This window comes from Caenorhabditis remanei, chromosome V (genome assembly GCF_010183535.1).
Source record: "Caenorhabditis remanei strain PX506 chromosome V, whole genome shotgun sequence".
Taxonomy (NCBI): Eukaryota; Metazoa; Nematoda; class Chromadorea; order Rhabditida; family Rhabditidae; genus Caenorhabditis; species Caenorhabditis remanei.
In genome coordinates this window covers 2,896,937-2,915,841 of record NC_071332.1, presented here as the reverse complement: position 1 = coordinate 2,915,841, position 18,905 = coordinate 2,896,937, and the positions used below count along the sequence as shown (strand labels likewise).

The 18,905-nt window shown below is 39.5% G+C and overlaps 3 protein-coding genes across 3 annotated transcripts; all 3 read left to right on the top strand.

The window, feature by feature from the left end:
- Positions 1-3,703: 3,703 nt before the first annotated feature.
- Positions 3,704-8,210, top strand: GCK72_016967 (uncharacterized protein; the record flags this gene model as incomplete). Its single annotated transcript, XM_053731799.1, has 3 exons — positions 3,704-3,916; positions 6,399-6,998; positions 8,154-8,210. The coding sequence occupies 3 exons, from the start codon at positions 3,704-3,706 to the stop codon at positions 8,208-8,210; spliced, it is 870 nt and encodes a 289-aa protein (XP_053580712.1).
- A 548-nt stretch (positions 8,211-8,758) lies between these two features.
- GCK72_016966 (uncharacterized protein) lies at positions 8,759-10,800 on the top strand (the record flags this gene model as incomplete). The annotated part of the gene is made up of 3 exons (XM_003104339.2): positions 8,759-8,849; positions 8,902-8,969; positions 10,420-10,800. The coding sequence occupies 3 exons, from the start codon at positions 8,759-8,761 to the stop codon at positions 10,798-10,800; spliced, it is 540 nt and encodes a 179-aa protein (XP_003104387.1).
- A 3,844-nt stretch (positions 10,801-14,644) lies between these two features.
- On the top strand, positions 14,645-18,254 carry GCK72_016965 (uncharacterized protein; the record flags this gene model as incomplete). The annotated part of the gene is made up of 7 exons (XM_003104365.2): positions 14,645-14,707; positions 15,048-15,180; positions 15,237-15,342; positions 15,778-16,057; positions 16,101-16,156; positions 17,978-18,139; positions 18,218-18,254. The coding sequence occupies 7 exons, from the start codon at positions 14,645-14,647 to the stop codon at positions 18,252-18,254; spliced, it is 837 nt and encodes a 278-aa protein (XP_003104413.2).
- Positions 18,255-18,905: the final 651 nt, after the last annotated feature.

Here is an 18,905-nt window from a genome sequence, read left to right as displayed (position 1 = left end):
CCTCAGCACTTTTGTTTTACTCGCGTTTATTTCTAGACCGACTGTTTCACAACTGTTTACCAGCTCTTGTAGCATTTTTTCCGCTATTTGTGGAGTTTTCGAGATGAGAATGATATCGTCGGCGAATCGTAGGTGTGTTAGGTTTCTGCCGTTAATTCTGATACCAGGGGAGTTGTCGTAGTCATCTTTGTCTTCTTTTATATGTGGCCATGACATTCGACGGAAGGCCGATTCGAGACAGGCAGAGAAAAGGTTTGGTGAAATGGGGTCACCTTGTCTGACACCTCTGGTAATGGGGATATTGACTGGGTTATAGAAGGGTGTGATTGTGGTGGAGCAATCGTTGTAACACTCTTTTAGGAGTTTTATGTATCCAGAGTCTATCCCTTGAGTCTTCAGGCTTTCCCATAAAGCAGTGGGTTCGATCGTGTCGAATGCCTTTTTGAAGTCGATAAATACCATTGTGATTGGTATTTGGTATTCTCGACCGACTTCCAGCAGTCTTTGCACTGAATGGATGTGGTCAATCGTCGAGAAGGATCTTCTAAATCCTGCTTGTTCGACCGGTTGTGCTTCTTCCAGTGACTTCCGGATTCTATTCAGAATACATTTCGTGAAGACTTTATAAAGTACAGGAAGCAGGCAGATCGGACGATAATTTTCTAGATTTTCTTTGTCTCCTTTTTTGAATATTAGAGTTGTTTTTGACGATTTCCACTTTGTTGGAACTTTTCCTTCTTGAAGGTACCGTGAGAATTTGTTCGCTAGAAGTTTGTGAACGGAGGAGTGACAACTTTTCAGGAAGTCTGCTGATAGCTTGTCTTCTCCCGCTGCTTTACCGTTTTGGAATGAGTTCAGGGAGTGTTGGATTTCTTCTGGAAGGAATGGAGGTAATGCTTTTGTTTGTTGAGGAATGATGGTTGTCGCTTTTGACTGTTTGGTTGCAAACAGGTTTGAGTAGAAGCGTCTGACTTCGATTTCCATTTTCTCTCTTGAAGTGAGCTTTTCTCCTGTCTCTCCTGATAACAGACATGGAATGTATGATTGATATTCATTGATGTCTCTTGCGACCTTTCTCAGACTCTTTCTCTGGTTTGCTGCATTTAGAAGTCTATCCTTCGCGAAGTTTTCATGGTCTCTCTTTACCGCTTGTCGGCACTCTTTAGACAGGGTCTTGAAGTTGGGGTCTGATCTGTCTGTGAATCTCCTTTTCGACAGTAGCAGTCGCGTACTGTCCTTCAGTCTATTTCTAGAGTGATTGGTTGGAATAGTCACTGCAGCGTCTTGCGCTTTCTTTAGAACATGTACAAGAGTGTCGTACTCTTTATCGATATCTTGATCTTCGCAAGAGTCAAGATTTTCTGTTGCGAGTAACGCTGCAGTCGGGTCTAGGACTCTTCTAGGCGGCTTCCTTCTTTTCACTTGTTCGAACTTGGCTTGTTTTGCGTTTATGTGGACATTTGCTCGAAGCATACGGTGATCGCTGCCGTTTGTGAATGAAGGAACAACTGAGACGTCGGTGATGTATTTTCCGTTGGCAAGGATGTGGTCCAACTCGTGCCTGTGTTGTTTGTCGGGACTGATGTAGGTCCATCGTCGGTGAGTCGGCTTTATGAACTGCGAATTCATGTGGAATACTCTATTGACCTCGCAGAACGTGGCAAGTCTTTCTCCACTGTCGTTTCTGTTTTCCATGGAGTGTGGGCCAATGAATACTTCGTTTCCTTTCCTTTCACCGATTCTGGCATTAAAGTCTCCTATGACCATTTTATATCTGCTCTTGCATGACTTGTACACGTCTTCTAGATTTTCATAGAAATTTGAGTGGTCTTCTTCTTCGTAATCGGCGGTGGGTGCATAGCCTTGTATGATAGTGTACTGATTCTTGTTCACTTGTAGTGTAAGATATCCGATACGATGATTTACTATCTTTATCTCTTTTATTTTTGGCATAAGGGATTTATTAATTATAAATCCTACACCGCCAGATACAGAAGAGTCGTTGCGTTTTCCAAGTATTACGCCGGTTCCGTCCCGATTTGTCATGTGCACTTCTGCGGATCTTTTTGTTTCTGAGAGACCAATAATGTCGTATTTAATGCGATTTGTCTCTTCGAGTAGTTCTGCAAGTCTGTTGTCTGTGGCGACAGACCTGCAGTTAAAAGTGCATATTCTTAGATCGGTTTTTCTGGTTTTTGGCCGGGTTAACTTTGTCCTTTTTGATTGGTAGACATCCATAACTCCGGGATTAGATCGCCTCTCTCGACGTGCTACTGAATCTACCGTAACAGTTGCAGAGGCCGAGTGCGGAGGACTGAGGCAGGTTTTGGTGCTGTTTTGAGCGGGATGGGTGTCTCTGATTACTTTACTATGGTCTGCTAAACCAATGCTAAAGCCGCCCGGTCACAGAGAGTATTCGACGCTACCTCTGACCTGCGTGAGACGTTGTACTTCTTGGCCAGATGTTTCACTCCCGGCGTGACGAACTCGCCGGGTTTGTAGAAGTGTGACATCTGTTGATCTTCTTCGCCGCGAAGAGGCTCAGTACAGAAGAAGTGACTAGAACAGACTAGAATTGTCTGAAATCACCGAAATTCTGAAAATTCAGAATTCATGTCTCCAGAATCGCCTTGAAATTCGGCCTTTTTTGACTCAGATATCTGTTTTTGACAAGAATTCTGAATTCAGCTAGACGTCTAGATCCAGATTGTCTAGAATCTAAAATCTTCAATACGGATGGTTACTGTGCCTACAGTAATCCAGCGCCACGCACCAAGACCAAAAGGCTCATTGGTGAATTTCGAACGGGTTTTTCGGTCTAAAAACCAAAAAGTGCTGAAATTCATGACCCACGTCATCTAGCGCTTCGTCTCAAGTTCGGAACCCATTGTTTACATAAACTTTCGATTTTTTGAGCCCAGTCCACCAGAATTGTTATGTTTATGTCATCTCTCTCACGCTCGTGTTCCCACCACAATCTCAATGGGAAATCGGTTCAATTTCCGGCTCATTTAACGAGAAAAATAGGATTGACGCCACCTGCCAAGAGAGATTCAGAGCATATGGCAAGCGTGAATTTACGCCCCGTAAATCCACACCAGGATTGGTTTTTAATTAGAAAACGTCGGGTTTAGTGTGGTTTACGCCGAAGACTAGCTGGCCGAGTTTTATCTAGCCATTTCTCGGTCACGGGTTGCCCGATGGCATGAAAACTGCATCTAGACCAGAATCGTGCTCAATAGAACGCATTTTGCTAGAAAGTGGTGTTCATATAGAAATTACACGGTTTTAATGTGGATTTACACCGTAAATCCACACCAAACTCAGTCTGGCCGAGTTTTTGATGTGATTTCTAGGCCATGGATAGCCCGGTGGCACGAAAACTACATCTAGACCAGAATCGTGCTCAATAGAGCGCATTTTGCTAGAAAGTAGTGTTCATATAGGAATGATTCGATTTTAATGTGGATTTACGCCGTAAATCCACACCAAACTCGGTCTGGTCGAGTGATTTCTTGGCCACTGAATCAGATTGACCGAAAACAATCTAAATACCGATATTGATGTAGATTTACGCCGTAAATCGACACAGTTGTTCTCAACGAAGATTAGCTGAACGAGTTGTAGCGACTCTCAGTCAGTAGAGCGCATTTGCACACAATGACTGAAAATTTCCAACTATGTATTCTGAATTCCAGAATCAATGATGGCGTCGACATCATCTGGTGCTGCTTCCACATCATCGAGTCAAGCCGCCGCCGCAGTCATCCGACGACGTCGCTTCTCCACGGCGAAAATCCAACCGACACGAATCAAAAAAGTGATGCAGAGTGATGAGGAGATCGGACGAATGGTCCAATCGGTGCCTGTTAGTATCGGAAGGGCGATGGAACACTTTGCCGAGAAGTTTTTGCAGGTACGAGACACCACTGGAATTCAAGGAAAATCATTTTGTCCAAAAATCAGGAAAACAGCTGAAAATAGCTGAAAATCTCATGAAAATAAGAGGAAAACTCAAATGTTCCCGAAATTTTCATGTTTTTACTATGAAAATCACAGAAAAAAAGTTGATTTTCTGCGGAAAATTGAGTTATTCATTGAAAATCCGTTTTGGTGTGTCGATTTACGGAGGGAGTGGCAGCATTTACGCAGATGCACTGAAATTCGTGTATAGACACTTCGAAACACGTTGATTACGAACATCATATTTATTTTTTGCTAAAATTCTGAAATTTTTAGTTTTTTTCACTCCAAAAAGGACTATTTTCGACGGTTTTTGCCAAAAATGCCAATTTGGAGCGAAAAATCTCAAATGTTCAGAATTTTAGCAGGAAAAGAATTGTGATTTTTGTAATTACTGTAGTTGAAAGCGTATATACACGAATTTATGGAAAAGTTCAATTTCGTCGTAAATCCTACCACTCCTCTCGTAAATCGACACTCCGAACAGGGACGAGCGGCAATGCCGTTGCCGCGTTGCCGAATTGCCGGAATTGCCGACTTTTTTAAATGCATTGCCGTTGCCGGGTTGCCGACTATTTTTTCGGCAATGTTTTTTGCAGTTTTTTTCTCTAAATTTGTTCAATTTTCAGGCTGAATTTGCCAAAAGTGATAAAAAATCTATATTTATTGCTTTTCTAATATAATTTTTTGAATATTTTTCAAAGCAAATGGGAAAATACTCTCATTTAGTCAAAACAACTGTCACTGGCAAAATAAAGTGTACTTTGCTCGCATTTTTTTCTCCCGACTTAGGAAAACACCTTATTATTACATGTTGCCGAAAGTTGCCGAAAATTGCCGAAAATTGCCGGTTTTTGAAATCGGCAATTGCCGGATTGCCGGGTTGCCGAAATTTTGCGTTGCCGCTCGTCCCTGACTCCGAAACGTCTCATTTTCAATGATGTTAAAATTTGGATTTTTAAATTAGAATGGGAAATTTCCAAATAAAAAATGAGACAATTTAGGTTAACTTTCAAGAATTTAACACTTCCAACAGTAAAGTTGGAAGTGTGGTTTGAATCAGACTTGTCAAAAATCGGGCCGAAATTTTTCTTGGCCCGGCCCGGCCCGGTCGACCCGGTTTCAAAAATGGGTACCCATTTTTTACCGATTTTTTTTGAAATTTTTCGAAAAAATAGAGTAAAAATGCTCATATTTTTCAATTTTCAATTTTTATTCGAAAACTATACTTTTTTCAAAAAATTTCCAAAAAAAAATTCAAAAACTCAAAATTTGTTCAAAAAATGTTTCAAAACGGGCCGATCCGAAATTTTTCCTGATCTTGGCCCGACCCGTGACAAGTCTGGTTTGAATGCAACCACGCTCTACCGAAATCCTCACACAAATCCCCAATTTCGGAGCCTAGCCGAAGCTTTTGGTGCAATCACGCTTTCTTGTTTTTCCGAAAGTATTTCTGTTAACATTGAATTCAAGTGCAGCAAACTATTAGGACGGCGTGCCTTCTTACACAACCGCGCTCTACCGAAATCTAAGCATACTTGGAAATCGGGGCCGACCCGGGCCGGCTCGTAACTCGCTTAAAACTCAATATTATGAGCTGAAAAATAAACGAAAATGTAGATCTCGACGAGCTCTATGTCACTGATATAACACGGACCGAATGGCTATTCGTTAATGTGCCGCAGGCCGGGAAAAAAGTGCCAAAAAACCCATTCGCGGCACATTAACAAATAGCCATTCAGCCCGTATTATATCACAGACATAGAACTCGCCGAGATCTACATTTTGGTATATTTTTCAGCGCACAGCATTGAGTTTCAAGCGAGTTACGAGCCGGCCCAGTTCGGCCCGGTTTGCAAGTATATCCACTAAATTTCCAGAGCCAAAAAGTGCTGAAATTCATGACTCACGTCATCTAAGATTTGGCGGTGTTGTAACGAAATTGCTCTGCTAATATATCATAGTCGCAAACCGATCTGAAACGGACCGGCGTGTAACTAGCTTGAAACGCCATTTTATGCGGTGAAAAATATACCAAAATGTAGATCTCGACGAGCTCTATGACTATGATATAATACAGGCCAAATGGCTATTCGTTAATGTACCGCGGGACAAGATACAGTGTCAAAAACAGCGAAAATGGCCAAAAATCCATTTTAGCGTGTCCCGCGGCACATTAACGAATAGCTATCCGGCCCGTATTATATCATAGATATAGGTCTCGTCGAGATCTACATTTAGGTATATTTTTCAGCTCATAAAACTCAATTTAAAGCGAGTTACGCGCCAGTCCGTGTCGGCCCGGTTTGCAACTATGAAAAATTGTGTGCGAAATTGAGAGACTCAAGAGTATTTCGGTGGGGCGCAGTTGTTAAAATTGTCCCGAGCTGATAACAGAATCCCACTCTCAATTTTCAATCTTTTCTCATTTCCAGGCGGCCGCCGACGCCACCCAATACACATCTTCAAAAACGCTCAACCCACAACATATGAAACAAGCAGTGATGAACACGCCGCACTTCTCATTCCTCGAGTCTCTCTTCAAAGATATTTCCCTTCCACAACAAACCACCGAACTATCCACCGCCCGTTCGGCAATGACACTCCGCGAGCAACAAATCTATCAGGAACAACAGAATTCCGATCTAGCAAGTGCAATTCTGGCGAACGCTCAGATGCAAATGATACAGATGGAGCAGAAGACGGGGGCGGAGCTACCACTGGGGGCGGGGCCTCCTTCTGTGCCCCTTTACCTTCAAGGAATCCCCCCGGCTAATTATCCTGTTGTCCAAGAGCTCGCCGCGACGATACCATTGTCTCCGAGTACTCCAACAACTCAATTAGTGAATGGAATGATGGGAATGTTGAAGTGTAATGGGAAAAAGGGGGCGGAGCCTGTGACGGCTGGAATTAAAAGAGCGTCGACTGACGGTGGAGATGAGGATCGGCCGAAACGGGGACGACCGAAAAAGTTGAAAGCCGAGAAGTGTATTGATGATGATTTGTTCGAGGAGGCATCGAAGAATATTGCAAAGGTTCATAGAGGGAGAAAGTGCGCTCTATTGGACGAAATTTGAAAAATTTGTGAAAAATTGGGAATTTTTGGAGGTTTTCACTTGGAAAAACCCGAAAAGCCTTTAATATTCAGAGGAAATTAGGAAAAATTCCAGTTTTACCGGCGGAAAATGACAGAAATTTCGAAAAAAAAAATTTTTTTTCAAAAAAAAAATTTTGATTCTTTTTTCCCGTTTTTAAAGTTTTTAGTGAAAAAAAAAACGGAGAACACATGGAAATTAACCGGAATTGGAAGAAAAGAAGAAAATTTTGGTTTTTTTTTTGAAAAAATGGCTGAAATTGTGAACAAAAATTTCCGATTTTTTTTCCGATAAAAAAGTTTTTTTTTTGAAAAATTGTCCGAAATTGATTGAAAAATCATTTTTCCATGTTTTTTCGCCTTTTTTATTAGTAATTTGATACATTTTTCAGATTTTTCGAATAAAAAATTCTGAATTTTCATTTTGAAATGTTTTAAAATTTTCTTCAACTCACTTTCCCACCGAAAATACGCGGTTTAGTAACCAAAAAAACAGCTGAAAATCGCATTTTTCCCATTCAAATTACGAAATTCAGCGTCAAAATCAAATTTTCCCATTGAAAACCGTTTTTCGTGTCGATTTACGGGAAGATTGGTAGGATTTACGCAGGAATACTGAAATCTTCTGAAAATTCGTGTATAAAGACTTTCAAACACACTCATTACAAAAAGTCGCAATCCTTTTCTTCTGAAATTCTGAAAATTTGAGATTTTTCACACTAAAAATGACATTTTTGGCAAAAAAGTCATTTTTCCTGTGAAAAATCTCAAGTTTCCAGAAGTTTCTGTGGAAAATGGCTATGATTTTCGGAATCAGCGTGTTTGAAAGTGTCTATAAACTAATTTTCAGAAGATTTCAGTATTCCTGCGTAAATCCTACCACTCCCCACGTAAATCGACACGAAAATCGGCGAATTTTGAATTTTTTGTCAATTTTATGAGTTTTTATCAATTTTAAGCGGAAAATCGCAAAAAAAAACAGTTTTTTTCTTCTTTTCCGTCATTTTCTAGCGATTATGAGCCAAAAGTCCAATAGAGCGCATTTCCAACTTCCGATTTATTCAAATTATTTTCAAAAAATTTTCCAATTTTTCAGGAAGACAAAGACCGCGAACTGATGCCACCGCCAGCACTTCCCATCGGCCGCCCGTAATAAATTTCCGCTGAATTTTTTTTAAATTTAAATTTTTTTTTTTCAAATTGAAATTATTTTCTCTCTCACGGTCTCTGTCTCTATATCTCTATCTCTTCCTCTCATTCATTATTTTCTGATCTATCATTTTTTCTTCGTTATTAGTTTCTAAAATTTAATTATTTTTTTTTTTGAAAACAAAAAAAACACAAATTCTCACCGGGTCACCTTTCCCTTCCCATGCCCCATCGTGTTCTATTCTCATTTTCTTAATCATTTTTTGTAAACGCGCTCCATCGATAATTGTGCAGTGGAGCGCACTTTCTTCCCTCCCATCACACACAAATCAAATTCAGGAATCCCCACCGATTTTTTGCTTAAAATGTTCTCTCTCTCTGTCATATGTGTCTTCTTTCCCACTTTCTTTGCTCTGTTTCTCACTTTTTGAATCAATTTGCTTACGAAAATCATTGAATTGGAAACGCCGGAAATTCCGAATATTCACACACTTCACATGACATAAAATTTCATTTTTACTTTTAAAAAATCCCGCTTTTTTTCTGAAAAAAATGGATTTATCGGATGATGAAGACCTCCTTATGATAGAAGAAGAGGAGGAGGATGAGAGTCAAAAAGAGGAAGTCGACTCGGTTATTGTTGGTACGTTTTTAAACGGAAAAAAATCGATAAATCGATAAATTCTTGGATTCAGAAGACATCCGACGCCGACTGTTCGACGTGTTTAAAATGTTCGATGAGGATTGTGACGGGTTGATTGAGGTACTGTATTGATTGAATCTCAAAAATTTTAATATGAGCTTTTAGATCAAAACTAGATCTCCATTTTTGTAGTTGACAACTTTTTGATAGCTCCGCCCACTTTTGAGATATGACGGTTCCTAGCGGAGAGAGAGGTGATGAGATCTTTAAAGGCGCGTATCTCAAAAGTGGGCGGAGCTATCAAAAAGGTGACAACTACAAAAATATAGTCCTGAACTTGATCTACATTTTTGCTGTTGACAACTTTTTGATAGCTCCGCCAACTTTTGAGATATGCGCCTTTAAAGATGAGTACTACTTTGAAAAAGTTGACTAAGTTTGAGGCACCGTCATGTCCTCAATTCTTGTGACATAATTTAAGTTTTTGTATTATTTAAAAGTTGAAATTTTCCGCATTCTAGAAATATAATTTGTTTTGAAAGTGGTTTACTAGGTTTCGAGAACCATAGGATTGAAATTTTGGGATTTTTTCTTTTTTTTTTGGAAAAATTTTCAATTTTGAGAGTCCGTCAAATCTGTACGTACTATTAGAATTAAGACACAAGTTGTATCGTTGAAAAGCTGAGAGTGAGTGCTTTTTAACGGTATCTTTTTCGTTAAAACTGGTTCACTATGTTTCGAGAACCAGAGGTTTGAAATTTGCACTTTTTCCAACTTTTAATAAAAATTCGTCAATATATTGAGAGCCCGTAAAAGAGCTCCAACTTACTCTACAGCTTTAAATTTTAAATTGATCATGTAGATCAAAACTAGGGCTACATTTTTGTAGCTGACAACTTTTTGATAGCTTGTCACGCTGTTGAGATACGCGCCTTCTAAGTTAGGCTTACAGTTGTGCGCGAGAGGGAGAGAGGGGGAGACGCAGAGAAGCTAGACGCCCTCCTCTTTTTGCACGCTTTTTGCACGCACTCCTCTTTTAAGACACAAGTTGTATCGTTGAAAAGCTGAGAATGTGTTTTTCGTAACGGTATATTTTTCGTAAAAAAATAGTTCACTAGATTTTGAAAAACATAGGATTGAAATTTTGCCAAATTTTCCTTTTCAGTGAAAAACTACTAAGTTTGAGAGCTTGTAACAGCACTCTAACGAACCTTACAGTTTTTAAATTTATATTCTTCTTGTAGATCAAAACCAGGGCTACATTTTTGTAGTTGACAACTTTTTGATAGCTATTCACGTTTTCGAGATACTCGCTGTCAAAGTTAGGCTTATAGGTGCGCGCGTGAGAGAGTGAGGTGGGACGCAGAGAACCACTCTCTCTCACTCCCCTATCTTTAACGGTGCGTATCTCGAAAGCGTGGATAGCTATCAAAAAACTTTCAACTGCAGAAATAAAACCCTGGTTTTGATCTACACAACCATTATAAATTTGTGTGGACTTTGCTATCAGGGTGTACTGTGACGGGCTCTCAAAGTTAGTCAACCCAATTAATTATGAAATTTTTTTTAGACAGACGACGTTGGTCATGTTCTCCGAAGTTTCGGACTCAATCCGAGCCAAACCGAACTGCAACTAGTCTCCGAACAAACAGCGAAGAAATCTGGGCGTGTCTCATTTGAAGACTTATTGCCACGTGTCGTTTCAGCCATCCAGAACGAGGAGTGGAAGGATGATACACCGAAACAAATCCATGCGGCATTTCAAGTCATCACCTCGAATAATTACGTACAAAAAGACACACTTTTGCAACTTTTAACGTCGATTGGGGAGCCGTTGACTCCGCAAGAAGTGAAACAATTCTTGAATCATGTTAGTATTCGAGCCAATGGAGATATTGATTGGGTGGCCTATGTCAAGGACACTTGTGAGATGATCGCGTCGAGGGATTGAATTTTGATTGATATTTTTGGAAAGCTGAGAGTTTGCTGATTCTAATCATATAAAAATTATTGAAAAAGAGTGAATAGTTGTTGAGAAACTGAGTAAAAAATAGACTATGTTTGAAAGAATGGCACGCTGCCCCATGAAATGGAAATAACCTGATTTTTAAATCGTTGTGTAGATCAAAGCTAGAGCTACATTTCTGTAGTTGACAACTTTTTGATAGCTAATCACGCTTTTGAGATATGCGCCTTTAAAGACAGGCGCCGCGGAGAGAGCTTCTCTGCGCCCTCTCCCTTCTCATCCTCTCGAGCGCGTCTACATGCCTAACTTAAAAGGCGCGTATCTCAAAAACGTGAATAGCTATCAAAAAGTTGTCAACTACAAAAATGTAGCCCTGGTTTTGATCTACAAGATCAATATAAATTTGAAAGCTGTTGAGTAAGTTATGGCACTTTGACGGCCTCTCAAAGTTAGTAGTTTTTCACGGAAAATTAAAAAATAGCAAAACTTCAAACCTTTGTTTCTCAAAATCTAGAAAGTAGTTTTTAAGCAAAACTATTTTGTTAAATAGAGCAAATTTCCAGCTTTTCGACTATATTGCTTGGATCTTAGTTTAGAAAAAACGTAAAAGTGTGACGGGCTCTCAAAGTTGGTAATTTTACATTTACCTGACAACACCAACGCCTCTGTGAGTCCCATACATTATTCGAAATGAAAGTTAATTAGAAAGTAGTTGTTCAACCTATCATATCCATTATACTTTATTATTCTTATTATTAATGAATGATTCATTCCGAAAAGGGGGAGAAAGCGTGTCATATGATGATGAAATGGAAATGGAAATCATTGTAATGGGGTGTGATGGGATAGGGAGTATGTGTGGGAAACAGAGAGAAAGAGTGTTCTGGAAAAGGTGTGTGTTTCAAAGAAAATGGTGAGATTTTGAAAGGCTTTAATAGGTGCTGAAAGTTTGAAAGTATTACCCAAAAATTACCAAAAAATGTGAAAAATGACAAATTTTGACAGGGTATCATGATATAATGCATGGTCCAACGAACCCAAAAGTATAGTGGTTCTGTAGATCAAATCTAGGGCTACATTTTTGTAGTTGACAACTTTTTGATAGCACTTCACGTTTTTGAGATATGCGCCTTTAAAGATAGGGGAGTGAGAGAGTGTGGTTCTCTGTGTCTCCTCCCTTCCCTCCCTCTCGCGCGCACCTATAAGCCTAACTTTGACAGCGAGTATCTCAAGAACATGAATAGCTATCAAAAAGTTCTAAACTACAAAAATGTAGCCCTGGTTTTGATCTACTAGAAGAATATAAATTTAAAAACTGTATGGTCCGTTAGAGTGCTGTTACAAGCTCTCAAACTTAGTAGTTTTTCACTGAAAAGGAAAATTTGGCAAAATTTCAATCCTATGTTTTTCAAAATCTAGTGAACTATTTTTTTACGAAAAATATACCGTTACGAAGAACACATTCTCAGCTTTCCAACGATACAACTTGTGTCTTAATTCTAATAGTACGTACAGATTTGATGGACTCTTAAAATTGAAAATTTTTCCAAAAAAAAAAATGAAAAAAAACCGCAAAATTCAAACATTGTAAACCGTTTTTAACAGAAAATCCAAAGTTATAAAGAAAACATTCCGAGCTTTCAAATAATATAAAAACTTGAACTATGTCACAAATATTGAGTACATGACCTGTGTCAGTCAATTTTTCAAAAAAAAGGATGGGTACTCATCTTTAAAGGCACATATCTCAAAAGTGGGCGGAGCTATCAAAAAGTTGTCAACTACAAAAATGTAGAACTAGCTTTGATCTACACGAATATATTAAAATTTTCAAAATCCATCGATATTACGTCACGTGATAGCGCTTCAAAATTGATAGCTGATGGTATCACAGTATCCCAACTTTAAAGGCACATATCTAAAAAGTGAGCGGAGCTATCAAAAAGTTGCCAACTACAAAATGTAGAACTAGCTTTGATCTACACGAATATATTAAAATTTTCAAAATCCATCGATATTACGTCACGTGATAGCGCTTCAAAATTGATAGCTGATGGTATCACAGTATCCCAACTTTAAAGGCGCATATCTCAAAAGTGGGCGGAGCTATCAAAAAGTTGTCAACAGCAAAAATGTAGGTCTAGTTTTGATCTACAAGCACATTTTAAAATTTTTCAGATTCAATCAATACAGTACCTCAATCAACCCGTCATTAATATCAAAAATCTTAAATTTTGAAATACCGATCTTCCCCTTTAAAACCATCTCTTCTCCAACTCTAACCATTCCAGTCAATTCCATGTTATCAGTTGTTGGTGTGCACAACAGTCAGTGTTCTATAAATAATCCGGTGTGATAATTCGCCAGCTCATTGTCACATTAAAAAAGCGCGTCGAAATGCGAGGAATTCCGGCAGGAGAAGTGATAATGAAATGATTATATGTATGTGGTTAGAGTGCATGTAGTATGGAAGAGAAGATGACAATGCATTTTGTTTTTTCTTTGAAGGAGAGAAAAAGGTCACTATTCTCTAAAATCATCTTGATGATGACTATCCTTGGGGTCCAAACTAGACAGAAATCGGAAAATTTTTGGACTTTTGGTCAATTTGATGACAATTAAGGTGCACGTAGACTTTGACAGCCCGTCTCGGCACGATAGATTTTTTCAAGAAATGCAATTTTATGTTTGTTGTGTAGATCATGTCTAGAGCTTTATTTTTGTAGTTGACAACTTTTTGATAGCTATTCCCACTTTTGAGATATAACGCTTCAAAGTTGGGAAGCGAAATAGTGTGCAAAAAGAGGAGGGCGTCTAGCTTCTCTGCGTCTCTCCCCCTCCCTCCCTCTCGAGCGCATCTTTTTTGCCTAACTTTAAAAGCGCATATCTTAAAAGCGTGAAAAGCTATCAAAAAGTTGTCAACTACAAAAATGTAGCCCTTGTTTTGATCTACAAGATCAATATAAATTTGAAAGCTGTAAAGTAACTTGTGGTTCTTTGACGGCCTCTCAAAGTTGGTAGTTTTTCACTTTTTTACAAAAATTTCAAACCTATGTTTCTCAAAATCTAGTGAACAGTTTTAAAGCAAAAATATATTGTTAAATAACGCGAATTTTCAGCTTTTCAACGATTTAACTTATGACTTAATCGGTATGGAACGTAAGAATGTGACAGGCTCTGAAAGTTGGTCATTTTCACCAAAAGTGAAAAAAATAGCGAAAATTCAAACCCATGATTCCCGAAACCTAGTGGACCGTTTTTAATTAAAACTATATGATTAGAATCCCTGATTTTTCAGCTGCCTAGTAATATAATGGTGTTTAAGCTTCGTATTTGCTATCAAGAGAATTTCTGCAGATCTCCATTCCAGACTCAAGAATTGCTCCATTGTGCTCCAATGACCCAATCGCTTTTCGGTCTTCTCTCTCCGATCCGCTTATACATAACAATTCGAATGAAATTCCTTCAAGGAACTCTCCTAGTGACGTAAACGACTTCTAAACCGCTTGACCTAAACGAAATTTTTTTACTTGACCATACACCAACTCAAAATGTTTCAAAATTTCTTATATTTTTTGCACCGAAAATAATTACGGAGAGGTGTGGTAAAAAAGTCATTTGATATTGTTTCCTCTCTCCAGTGATTCAAAATGTTAGTATCAATTGTTGCCAGCCAACACACTCACTTATTGCCCTCCTCCTCCACCCTTTAAGACATCATTATATCAAAGTGATAATGAGCGGGAGGGAATGGAGACTCCGCCCCGCCACTAGGGTGTTGCGACTTTCGGTTTGAAACTCAAGTCAGAAGAATCTGAAACTGTGAAGAATGGCGACGGCTTACTCGGATGTGGTATCGGATTCCCGGCCACCTTATATGTCTTCCTATGCGGTGAGTTGTTGAAATTGACAAGGTTTGAGAGCGCGTCATGACCCCAGACGTTGTTTCAATGTATTGAATTTATATAGGTTTTGTAGATCAAATCTAGAGCTATACTTTTGTAGTTGACATCTTTTCGATAACTATCCACGCTTTCGAGATATAGCGCTTCAAAAATTTGGCATGTAGACGCGCTGCCCTTCCTCCAAACTGCCCGCAATCTTTCACGGCTCATAACTCGAAAGCGTGAACAGCTATCAAAAAATTTTCAACTGCAAAAATGTAGAGCTACTCTTGACCTACATAACACAACTAAATTTGGACAAATTGAGCTGTATAATGATGAGTACAGGTCGAAGACTCATGGGGTCAACAAGTGACAACACCTCACCAGAAAACTTCTTCAATCTCCCGGAAGAAGGAGTACTCCCTATTGACGAAATGTGTCGCCGAGTTCCTCGGTGATCTCACTTTTGTCTATGTCGGTAGGTCAAATCAAAGAAATCAATCGATATTTAAAAATATTGATCTATTATTCTAGGCACGATGCAAGCGCACCTCTTCCCCTACGCCGACGGAATTCTGCACGCCGCTTTCGCTCACGGACTCACAATTTTCATTCTCGTCACCGCTTTCGGTCATATCAGGTACAGGTGACGGAAATTTCGGAATTATGTCGCATTGATAGTAGCCAACCGCCCCGTTATCAATCGCGGGCCAAATTAGGCTCCTTTTACAGTCACACGTATTGCGGGGTGTGTTGACGAAACGAAACGATACGAAATGAGTTGTGCGTGACAAAAAACATCAATATTAGTGATGACAAAAAAATAAAATTGAGGTTTTGCATGGTTTGGGGGGAAGCGGGAGTCGAACCCGGGTCGTTTGCGTGGTACCGGGAGACAACTATGCAGTGTGCAGCCGCCCACTTTTATCACAAGCTTACGGAGGCGCGCAGCCGCCTCGCACCTATAGCTCAACTGGGTAGACAGCTGGCCGCGAGTCTACCAACCAGGGTTCGAGCCCCACACCCCGCCAATAATTTTTGCATCTTTTTCTTTTCCTAATTTCCTTATTTCCAGCGGTGGACACTTCAACCCTGCGGTATCATGGGCTATCGCGGGTGCCGGCAAGATGCCTATCTGGCACTTGCCATTCTATGTGGCATCTCAACTTTTTGGTGGATTCTGTGGCGCGATGTTGACGGCATCTATTCTGACACAAACACAGCTATCTGATTGTTCGGCTGGAGCCACGCTGGTCTCGCCTGGAACTCAATGGTGGCAAGGGTTGATTGCGGAGACCGTGGTTACGTTCTTCCTGGTGCACACTATTTTGATCTCGGCTGCGGATACGGATACTGTAGGTGTGGAAATAGATATAATTATAAGGAAAATTATTTCAGGTAACATTGGCCCCACTGGCAATCGGTCTCACACTTTCAATCGATATTCTTTCGACGTAAGTTATAGCACTGCTTTAAGGGCAGTGTAACCTGGCAGCACTAATTTAATTTTATATCAACGTGTAGATCACACCCAGAGCTATATTTTTGTATTAGGTTGGCAAGAAAGTTTTTGTGCATGTTTTGTTTCGAATGCTGCCAGTCAATCGACAAGAATCAAAACCAACTACGCATACCCTTTGTTAGATAAACTCTCTGTGATTCTGATAGCAGTCAGGAATTCCCCCCGACGCTTCTCTTCTGCAAGAGCCATGTCTATCTTTATTCTTGACCGACAACTCTTACAGCAATATTTTTATTTCCGCTTTCCATCTAATACCAAAATTTCAAAATTTGTGCAACCAACAGGAAAAGTTTACAAGGATGAATTCTTCTTTTGGCACACTATAAGTAATTAAGTTACAAACTTTGAGAAATGCGATTTTTCTGTGGTCGAAGTTCCACGTACTAAAAGTGCATATGAATAGGATTTGTACATGCTGTGAGCTGTAGAAGGAGAGTTTCCATCTCAATCTTCCTGTGAATTAACAATGATAATCACTACTACTTATAACACAATTGGAAACTTTTTGAAATGTGTCGGCAACAATAAAAAAAGAGACATTGAACAGTCATATTTTGGCTAAGATCCGCGTTCAGTGAAAGGTAGACATGCGGCTTCGAATTCTATCTCCTCTTTCAAACTTCAATCGACTTAACCATTTGGGTATCACTGATAGAGAGTGGGTATTGCACACAAACTACCCCAGGGAAACCCACCGACTTGTCGTTGATCAAACGCTGGTAGACATCATCAAAAGGGAATCATACCCAAAGAAAATAATGACCCTAATGTGGAGGACCCAACACAACGTATATGATTGGAAAATGTGAAAAAATAATTGTCTACTTCTGTTCTTTTTGTGTGCAAAAAATCAAAACTATACGTGAGTCTTCAGCTCCACACGGTCAAAAAGTCTGCCACCTCCATAATGTTGCATATCCGCTAGTTGCATACCCGACAAAATATTTTCTCACCTATTATTGGAAAATAGTTTTTAATTATGCAAATTAGAGCTCGGACCTTCTTCTAACGAATTACTATAAATTCGGGGTAATTCAGTGCTCTGCCGCTGAACAGGACTTCGATACTTGAAGTCAAGTCGAAAAATGGGTGGAAGTCTATTTTGCTTCGAAACAACCGGAGATCTGCCAGGACGATATCGGGAACCTATCCAGTAAATTGTAGACAGTTGTGGACTAAGATGGTTACTATGTTTGGTATTTGGAATGCTTCCTGTTTGAGTAAAAACAACTTGAGTCATGCACAAAAACTTTCTTGCCAACCTAATAGTTGACAACTTTTTGATAGCATTTCATGTTTTTAAGATATAGCGGTTTAAAATGACGACAAAAGTGTAAAAAATCAAAAAATCACTAAGTTTGACAGACCGTCACACTCTTCCTTGTAATGCCACATCCTAAATTTCTATGTTACTACATAGATCAAATCAAGGGCTACATTTTTGTAGTTGACAACTTTTTGATAGCAGTTCACGTTTTCGAGATATGTGCCTTTAAAGTTAAGCTGCGCGAGAGGGAGAGAGGGGAGACGCAGAGAAGCTAGAAGCCCTCCTCTTTTTGCACACTCTCTCGCTCGCCAACTTTGAAGGTGCATATCTTGAAAACGTGAAGAGCTATCAAAAAACTTCCAACTGCAAAAATGTAGCCCTAGTTTTGATCTACACGAGTATGTACAAAATTTTGTAATCGCACTCGTCCTCGCTGAGCTACGAGTTGTCAAAGTTGGGCAATTTCCCAAAAAAAGTTTTTTTCAGCGGCTCTATCACCGGTGCCTCCATGAATCCAGCCCGATCCCTTGGCCCAAGTATTGTTGGAACTATATTCGCGACACAACAAACCTCCTACTACTGGACGTATCATTATATCTATTGGGCGGGACCACTTCTTGGATCTACAATTGCCCTTTGTGTTTATAAGTGAGTCAAGTGCGCTCTACCGAAATTACAGTGGAGCGCGTTCACAATAATTTCACGTCAATAATAAAAATTTTTCAGACTTTTCGAATCTCGAGAAGAACGTATCGTGCCATGAACACGCTAAATTCATGATGACCTTTTCAAATTTGATAATTATTTTATGTTTGAAAATTTTTTTTCATTTCTGAATAAACAATCGATATTTTTCGTTTCAATTCTTCTGGGAATCATGAGTGATACAGCGTCTACTAACAGTGGGTTTTTTTGTGTCAAACTTTGGAATTTAAGATCAATTTTGGAACTTTTTGGGTTTGGCGGGTAGATCAAAATTTGATCTACATTTTTGTAGTTGACAACTTTCCGATAGCTATTCATGCTTTCGAGATATGAAGCTTGCAAGTTTGGAAGCGAGAGAGTGTGCGAAAAGAGGAGGGTGTCGCGCTTCTCTGCGTCTCCCCCTCTTTCCTCTCGCGCGCGCCTACAAGACAAACTTTGACAGCGTGTATCTCAAAAATGTGAATAGCTATCAAAAAGTTGTCAACTACAAAAATATAGAGCCAGATTTGATAAATATTTTAGTAGTTGACAACTTTTTAATAGCGCCTCACGTCCTTAAGATACGAAGCTTGCAAGTTGGAGAGCGAGAGAGTGTCTAGCTTCAATGCGCCGCCCATCTTTTAAAGCGCGTATCTCAAAAACGTGAAAAGCTATCAAAAAGTTGTCAACTACAAAAATGTAGCCCTGGTTTTGATCTACATAACCAATA